This window comes from Hyla sarda, chromosome 4, assembly GCF_029499605.1.
Source record: "Hyla sarda isolate aHylSar1 chromosome 4, aHylSar1.hap1, whole genome shotgun sequence".
Taxonomy (NCBI): Eukaryota; Metazoa; Chordata; class Amphibia; order Anura; family Hylidae; genus Hyla; species Hyla sarda.
The window spans coordinates 2274980-2284652 of NC_079192.1; the positions used below are offsets into that span (position 1 = coordinate 2274980).

General features: G+C 42.5%; 1 protein-coding gene across 1 annotated transcript; it reads left to right on the forward strand.

Moving 5' to 3' along the window:
- The first annotated feature begins 1319 nt into the window (after window positions 1-1319).
- On the forward strand, window positions 1320-9669 carry LOC130366662 (olfactory receptor 11L1-like). Its single transcript, XM_056568982.1, has 3 exons — window positions 1320-1416; window positions 2008-2025; window positions 8723-9669. Exons 1-3 carry the CDS (start codon window positions 1320-1322, stop codon window positions 9667-9669), a joined length of 1062 nt encoding a protein of 353 aa, XP_056424957.1.
- Window positions 9670-9673: the final 4 nt, after the last annotated feature.

Genomic DNA, 9673 nt, shown 5'->3' on the forward strand with positions numbered 1-9673 from the left:
GCACTCCAAAACGTCACCAACTGCCAACACACCATACATTACTTGGACGATTTCTTGCTGCGTGAACACCCCAAACATACTCCAAGTAACCTTTCCTCACTGCTGGCTTTGTTCAAAGAGATTGGCATCCCTGTCGCTTCACACAAAACAGAGGGTCCCTCCACCCAGCTTGTCTTCTTGGGTATCATCCTGGATACCGGGAACATGCAAGCAAGACTACTACAGGACAAACTGGCCAGAATCCGGGAGCGACTACACAGTCTCTCCAGGTGTCGTACGGTCTCCAGGGTCGAGCTTCAAAGCCTCCTGGGAATGATGGCTTTCGCCATGAGGATTATCCCTCAGGGGAGAGCATTCATTTCCAGGCTCCTGGACCTTCTCCCCTCAGTCTCTGGCCAGAGGCAGACTATTCACATTGACAATGAAGCCATGGCAGATCTACTTATGTGGGACCAGTTTTTAGACAAATGGAATGGGGTGTCTTTCTTTACTCCTGGAGCATCAGAACTGTCCTCCATTGTGCGGTCCGATGCTTCTGCACTCGAGTTCGCAGCTATACACAAGAATCAGTGGCTGGCAGGTCCTTGGCCTCCAGAGATCGGCAACATTCCCGGTTTCAAAGATACCTCTGCACTGTTCGAGATATATCCCGTTGTAGCGGCCGCTGCAGTGTGGGGACGGTCTTGGAGTAACACGACTGTTCGCTTCATATGTGACAACACGGCCACGGTCAATATACTAAACAAAGGGTTCTCTAAGTCCCCCCACATCATGCGCTTCGTCAGGAAGTTCGTGTGTCTAGCACTCGAGCACAACTTTCACTTCTCAGTCGAACATATTGAGGGCAGGTTAAATGTTGCAGCTGACGCATTGTCCCGAGCTAACCTGAGGCTGTTCTTTCAGGTACTACCAGGAGCAGATCGAACAGTCCACCCGCTCCAGCAACTGACGGCCTAGCCACCTACTCAGCAGTGACTATCGCTCTAAACCGAGGTTCCTTAGCACCCAGCACGATTCGGGCTTATGATTCTGCTCTGGCGTCTTTCACTACCTTCATGAACAACTTAGGTCTGCCTGCCACAATCTCAGTGCATTCTTCCCTAGCGTTCATTGGTTTTTGCCACTCCTCCTTACACTTGTCCCACAATACCATCAAGCTGCACCTCACGGGTCTTCAGCACCACAGGTCCTTGTTGCACCCAAATGCACCGTCACTGCTTTCCGCACGTCCCATCAAGGCTGCTCTCAGAGGTGTGTCACTTTCTTCACTTCACAGGTCACCTTCCTGCGCACCGGCCACCGGGGACCTCTTCAGGGCCATGTCCACCCTGCTAGACACTCACCCTTCCGGTTACCACCTAAGTACGGTCATCAAAGCGGCCATTCACCTCGCTTTCTATGGCTTTCTCAGGCCCGGTGAGTTTACGCGTCTCGGGCACAGATCACCGGGCCTGACCCTGGGCCAGCTGTCGCCTAGTGGCTCAGGTTTCACCCTCTCTCTGCTGGCCACCAAAACCTGCAGGTGGGGAGTGTCCGCCCGCTACTTTCCCACGTCACATCGTTGGTGCCCGGTAGCTGCCCTATCGGCCTTACTGGCCATGTTGTTGGGGCGAGTGGCGGACGGTCCTCTTCTACCTCTTGGTGGCCAGGCTTTGACGTCATGACAGTTCATCAAACATGTCCGGTCACTCATCACCATGTTGGGTAAAGACTCTGCAGGCATCACAGGGCACTCATTCAGAATTGGCACGGCCTCGGTTGCTTCTAGACACAACGTTCCAGCTCACATGATCAAGAAGCTGGGTTGTTGGAGTTCTGCTTGCTTTGACCGTTATGTGCCCGACCCTTCAATGGAAATGGCAAATGTATTTAAGATACTGGCTCTGTAAACTAAATAAAATCAAGTTGCACCCTATTTCTGACTTTTGCCCTCTATAGGCGTACCCACGGTCGCGGTACTTTGGGCACACTTCAACCGCTGTTTCCTTACTTCTTCTTATGTTCCAGGTTCCATAGGAATTCAAGGTTAGGTCGGTAAGTCATCCTAATCATGTTTTCTCCTTAGGTTATTCATTCACGGCTCTTCGAGCCACGACCACAAATATATATATATATATATATATATATATATAATCTGAAGCTGGGTTTATGTGAAATGTTTTTATATAAAAATAATTCTGGAGACATTTTCTACTCATTTGTAATGACTGTAATTCCATGAAGACCAATTATGATACAAATTTATTTACACGGCTAAATTTCCCCGATGGCTTCATTACCGGATTTCCCCTGATACCGTAATGTACAGTATATCTGTATTGTACGTTCATCTATAAAAGGGAAACAAAGTGACAACATCACATGAGACCGCCGGATATTTCACCGACAGTAGACGAGACACATGGAAAACAAAATCTAATTTGTTTCATGGAATTTTTTTTTACCTTTGAACAAGTTAATAATCATTGTTTTTTTTTATTTATTAATATTTAAAATTAGACTTATATTTATACTATTTCTAGTTACATTGTTTACAGAATATTTACAAAACATTTCATCGTGTTGAAGAATTCCTCAAATATAACAGAAGAAATGTTTCCAATATTCACAAAATCACAAAAGGAACAAAATGTATAGTATATCATCCATCTGGAATCTGGTGTAGACAGGATTTATTTGCTGTAAGTTTTTATTCTTATCTCTGATCGATATACAAATACTAAAAATCATGAGTTTGTAAGTGTATTCTAATTTGGCGTTTACACACATATATATACCGTATTTTTTGCCGTAAAAGACGCACTTTTTCTTCCCCAAAACTGGGGGGGGGGAGGGAGTTGGTGCGTCTTATACGGCAAATACACCCCTATCGCGGCGGTCCCTGCGGCCATCAACTGCCGGGACCCGCAGCTAATACAGGATATCACCGATCGCGGTGATGCCCTGTATTAACCCTTCAGATGCGGTGATCAAAGCTGACCGCCGCGTCTGAAGCAAAAGTGACACTAACCCGGCTGCTCAGTCAGGCTGTTCGGGACCGCCATGGTGAAATCGCGGCGTCCCGAACAGCTTACAGGACACCGGGAGGGACCTTACCTGCCTCCTTGGTGTCTGCTCCGTGTCGGGATCCCCTGCATGGCCGGCGCTCTCCTTCGACTTCATCACGTCGTCACGCACGCCGTCCCGTCATCCAATAGGAGCGGCCTGCGTAGCGACGTGATGACGGTGACAGACAGCGTGGATCCCGGGGAAGAAGACGTCTGGAGTGTCGGGGACACCACGGGGACGCGGCGACGGTGATTGAGGGGAGCGATGATGGTCCGGAGCGGCGGGGACCTGATGAGTATTACCTCTTATACCAGTGATCTTCAACCTGCGGACTTCCAGATGTTGCAAAACTACAACTCCTAGCATGCCCGGACAGCCGATGGCTGTCCAGGCATGCTGGGAGTTGTAGTTTTGCAACATCTGGAGGTCCGCAGGTGGAAGATCACTGTTGGGTTCAGAATTTTTTTTCTAGATTTTGCACCTTTAAAATTGGGTGCGTCTTATATGCTGGTGCGTCCTATAGGGCAAAAAATATGGTATATATATATATATATATATATATATATATATATATATATATATTTGTTTTTGTTTTTTCTTTCTTCTAAACAATCACTGTTCATGAAATATTATGTACACTTTTGGGCTCCTGTGTATAAGATCCTGTGTACATCTGCGTTTAAAGCACATTCAGGGGTCTCAGTAGCAGAATTTGTCATTGAGCGTAATTTTTTCCACCAAAATGATGGAACCCATGATGGAAATCCCGGACCCCATTTAATGTGTTTTGTCAGTTATCATCTGTGTCTGTCAGGCAAATATCATGCATTGATTTTTTTTTTATTGCTTTTAACCCCTTAAGGACGCAGGACGTAAATGTACATCCTGGTGAGGTGGTACTTAACGCACCAGGATGTACATTTACGTCCTGTGCATAAACGCGGGCATCGGAGCGATGCCCGTGTCATGCGCGGCTGATCCCGGCTGCTGATCGCAGCCAGGGACCCGCCGACAATGGCCGACGCCTGCGATCTCGCGGGCGTCCGCCATTAACCCCTCAGGTGCCGGGATCAATACAGATCCCGGCACCTGCGGCAGTACGCAATTTAAATGAACGATCGGATCGCCCGCAGCGCTGCTGCGGGGATCCGATCATTCATAACGCCGCACGGAGGTCCCCTCTCCTTCCTCCGTCCGGCTCCCGGCGTCTCCTGCTCTGGTCTGTGATCGAGCAGACCAGAGCAGGAGATCGCCGATAACACTGATCTGTTCTATGTCCTATACATAGAACACATCAGTATTGGCAATCATGGTATTGCTATGAATAGTCCCCTATGGGGACTATTCAAGTGTAAAAAAAAAGTAAAACGTCAGTTTTTTCCTATTTTACCCCCAAAAAGCGTAAAAAACATTTTTTATAGACATATTTGGTATCGCCGCGTGCGTAAATGTCCGAACTATTAAAATAAAATGTTAATGATCCCGTACGGTGAACGGCGTGAACGAAAAAAAAAAAAAGTCCACAATTCCTACTTTTTTAATACATTTTATTTAAAAAAAATATAAAAAATGTATTAAACCTTTTTTATATGCAAATGTGGTGTCAAAAAAAGTGCAGATCATGGCGCAAAAAATGAGCCCCCATACCGCCGCTTATACGGAAAAATAAAAAGTTAGAGGTCATCAAAATAAAGGGATTATAAACGTACTAATTTGGTTAAAAAGTTTGTGATTTTTTTTAAGCGCAACAATAATATAAAAGTATATAATAATGGGTATTATTTTAATCGTATTGACCCTCAGAATAAAGAACACATGTCATTTTTACCATAAATTGTGCGGCGTGAAAACGAAACCTTCCAAAATTAGCATTTTAATTTCCCCACAAAAATAGTGTTTTTTGGTTGCGCCATACATTTTATCATATAATGAGTGATGTCATTACAAAGGCCCTCATAATAGTCTTTGGATGAAAATATAAAAGAGTTATGATTTTTAGAAGGCGAGGAGGAAAAAATGAAAACGTAAAAATTAAATTGTCTGAGTCCTTAAGGCCAAAATGGGCTGAGTCCTTAAGGGGTTAAAGGGGTACTCCGGTGGAATATATATATTTAAATCAACTGGTACCAAAAGGTTAAACAGATTTGTAAATGACTTCTATTTAAAATTGTAATCCTTCCAGTACTTTTCAGCTGCTGTATGCTTCAGAGATAGTTTATTTGTTTTTTAACTTCTTTTCTGTCTCACCTCAGTGTTCTCTGCTGACACCTCTGTCCATGTCAGGAACTGTCCAGAGCAGGAGAGGTTCACTATGGGGATTTGCTCTGGACAGTTCCTGACATGAACAGAGGTGTCAGCAGAGAACTCTGAGGCAGAAAAGAACAAAGCAACTTCCCGTGGAGCATACAGCAGCTGATAAGTACTGGAAGGATTAAGATATTTTAATAGAAGTAATTTACAAATTTACAAATTTCCTTCACTATAAAAGTTCGCATCCCAGTTATGTTAGGGACAATATTCCATACAGTCAATTTTTAAGGATAAAAAGAGTGAATAGTAATTATTCTAGTTTTAGGCAACAGGCGGAGGAATTAAAAGTAAGGCTTACAGAAAGGGGCTACCCCCCCCCCCCCCCCGCAATTATAGAACAAGCTTACCTAAAAGCAGAGAAGAAGGATAGGGGAGATTTATTGGCCCCGAAAAAACGAGGAAAAACAAGCAAGCACTATAGAAATAAAAACAATAAACGCATTGTTTTTTCTTTTGCTAACTCGCCAATTAATCAAGTTATAAAGAAGAACATTTTTGACAATTGGTTTTATTTTGATAACGACGAAGAAATGGAAGAGGAAGCAAAAGAAAAACCCATTGTAACTTTTAGGAAATCTACCACCATTGGAGATTTACTTAAAAAATCTAAAAACAAGTATCAGGTTGAAAGTGGCCACTGGTTGAATAAAATGACACTGAAGGGAAATTTTCCGTGCAGGAATTGCAAGTTTTGCAAGTTTAATCTGTCCAAAAGAAATTTTTCCGTTGGAGGGGTCAATATATTTGTGAACCAGTTGATCACGTGTCAATCAACTCACATCGTGTATTGCCTTATCTGTCCATGTAAAAGATATTATGTGGGCAAAACCAAGTGCAAATTAAATGCACGAGTGAGAGAGCACCTCTATTCTCTACGATCGGGCAAGGGGTCCCCTCGCTTCATCGCTCATATGAATGAGTGTCATGGCGGTACAAGCGAGGGTCTCCGGTTTGCCGGAATCGAGAGAATAGAAGTTGTCCCCGTTGGCGTTGATATGCATTCCTTCCTCTTACGTCGCGAGGCGTTTTGGATTATTAGGTTAAAAGCCATGGGACCCACGGGGATGAATGACAAACAAGATCTGTCAGCTTTTTTGTGAATCCTCTACCTCTGTTAGGTGGAGTTGTTTTTAAGCACTATGTATGTTTTACATATTTTTTACAATGGTCTGTGGTTTTTTCTGTTTCACTTTTTGTTATGTGTTACGGTCACCACGCCCCCTTCCCTCCCCCATTGTAAGCCGCTTAAATACTTACCCACCTGGATAGGTAGGCGTACACCTTGTTTGGCCGGAAGAAGCGTCAGGTCTGTGACGCGAAACTAGTTGCCATTGGTGGTGTGCCCCCGCATCTTGAGAGCAGCGGCTGCTCTCACTCCCCGCGTGTGTGACCGCATTTTACCTTTCCACTCTGCTGGTGTGAATAAAGGACAAGACTTTTTATACTGCTTCCAGTGGTGAGTGCGACTTCTTTTCTCTTCGTCTAACTCTGATAATTTACAAATCTGTTTAACTTTCTGGCTCCAGTTGATTTTTAAAAAAAATGTTTCCCACTGGAGTACCCCTTTAAGTACACTTTTTTACATTTTATTTTTATTATTATTATAATTATTATTTCTTTCTTTCTTTATATATGTTTTAATGGCATTCACCTTGCAGTAAACATTATGTTATCTTTATTCTGTGGGTATGTATTATTTTGGTGATACTCGATTTATATAGCTTTTTATGTTATTATTTCTTAACACAAAAAATTCCTTTTTTTTCCCCCTACTTTCTTGTGTGTTGCCATGAGCTTATTTTTTGCAGGAGGAGCTTAACTTTTTACTGGTACCAATTTTTTAGTACATGGCACCTAAAGTGTTCACCTTACGGGATAAATCATTATAGTTTTATAGTACAGGTCAGTCATTATGAACAGGTAGGCAGACAACGCATTTCGCGAGGGGATCCTCGCTTCATCAGGTCAGGAGACATGATGAAGCAAGGGTCCCCTAGTGAAATGCGTTGTCTGCCTACCTGCTTATCTTTTTTTGTTTTTGAAAAAAATCCATTTGTTTTACCTCGCTGACATCTGTGTCTTCCCTGACATTTCAGCCTTCCCGATAGTGCCGAATTGCAGATGAAATACATTGAGTAACCTTTTCCTCACTCCTTAAAACTCTATGAATCGCACCCCCATCATCAGATGACCGGGCGGGAACGGATGCAAGGCTGCCACGGAATGTGTTAGAGTGCTGCACATTACAGTGTTGTGCCTGCAGCGCAACACTGATAGGTGAGTGTATTGCCTCACTATTGTTTCCATCACTGTTTAAACCGATTGATCTGAAACAGAACACCTATTATATTGGTTTTACGGGACTTAGATAGCGGCTGTGTCAACGTGGCAATAGCTATTATGTATTTTCTTTTGTGATAATACAGGGCTTTATTGGAAATATAGCACTTATTTTATTTTTATTATTTAAATTTTTTTTATTTATTGATAAACTTTTTAGATTTTTTTATACTTTTTACCTGTTATACTATCCTGTACATCTGTACTGCAGCACAGCATAACTGACAGTATTACACTGACACTCTGCCTATGGGATTCAGACAATGGCAGGACCTCACAGGCTTCCGTACTCAGCAGACAGGAGGCCATCAGCTGGCTTGGGTTTGCCAATGGGGCACAGGAAAAGCGGATGCTTCGATTCACAGCTAGGCCCTTCTGGTGGGAAGGGGTTAAAGGAAGCTTACAATTACTTTCTTTGGATCAATACAAAGAGTATTCATTGGAATTGATGAATGTTCTTTTTTCCAACTTTATCAAGTATAATAAGGCCAGGTTTATAATGTCCTCTGACCTGTTAAGAGTCTGTTCGCCCCCCTTTTTTTTTTTGCCGAACGGACCCTGAACGGGTTGGACCACAGCTGACACGCCCGGGTTCCAACAGATCCCGTTGACCTAAATGGGGTCCATTGGACTCAGTTTTTTTATCAGACATGCCATATTTTTTTTCTTCTCAGCTCCCGTCCTTCCGATGGACCAATTGATGGATCTCCCTTTACCAGAGCACAACAACCGCACAACGGCCGTGTAAACAAGCCCTAATTATCTTAGATAAATATTTCTAATTCTGAAAACATAATAATAATAATAATAATAATAAAAACACCAATAATTATATAATTCATTTATACTATTGTTATCCTAATTGTTGTCATTTAAATTATTAGTAGTAGCAGTAGTATTCATTAGTATTAATTAAGATGTTAGCATTAAATCTGAAATTTTATTATATTAAAACAAATGCAATAATTGATAACTATATAAAAGGAATAAAATATGTTTATTTATTTTTATATTTTGTGTAAAGGTAAAATCCATCACATGAAATATGAAAATTATATGAAAAATAACTCCGGCTCGGTGACTGTGATACTTCTGTCTGGATTCCAGGATTTACATAGTTTAGGTTCCTTCTTTTTCCTTATTTTGCTGCTCACCTACTGTGTGACCATCTGTGGGAACCTCCTGATCATTGTGGTGGTGTCCTATAGCCGATCCCTCCACTCCCCCATGTACTTCTTCCTCACACAGCTCTCCTTCTCAGATATCCTTCTCTCCACCACTGTAGTACCCAACATGCTCCACGTTGTGTTGTATGAAGGAGGTTTTGTGTCTTTTATAGCTTGTTTGGTTCAGTATTACTTTTTTTCAATGTCTGAAATATTAGAGACTCTTCTCCTGACGGTGATGTCCTATGACCGGTATCAGGCCATCTGTAACCCTCTACGTTACTCCATGGTCATGAACCCCAAATTTTGTCTCAGGGCCCTTGTGTTTTTTTGGGTGATAATTTTTGTTGTCATTTTGATGATTTCCGTGACAATGAGTCAATTACAATTCTGTGGACCAAGCACCATCGACCATTTCTTCTGTGATCTGGCCCCGATACTAGAACTTTCCTGCTCAGACACTTTTATCATAAAAACACAAAGTACAATTTTTATGATCCCACTTGCAATCTGTCCATTCACAGTCATCCTGATCTCATATATTTATATTATCGTCGCCATACTGAAGATCCCATCTACAACTGGGAGGCAGAAGACCTTCTCCACCTGTAGCTCTCACCTGGCCGTGGTCTCCTTATATTATGGATCCACAATTACTATCTATTTATTTCCAAACAAAGCCACAACAACTAAGATCCTCTCCCTGATCTACACCGTAGTAACTCCACTACTAAATCCAATAATATACAGTCTGAATAATGGAGAAATTACTCAGGCTCTTAAAAAACTCAGAATTCCACATTGAATGG

Coding starts and splice junctions, on each gene's coding strand:
- LOC130366662 (XM_056568982.1), top strand. CDS start 1,320: ATGTCCACCCTGCTAGACACTCACCCTTCCGGTTACCACCTAAGTACG.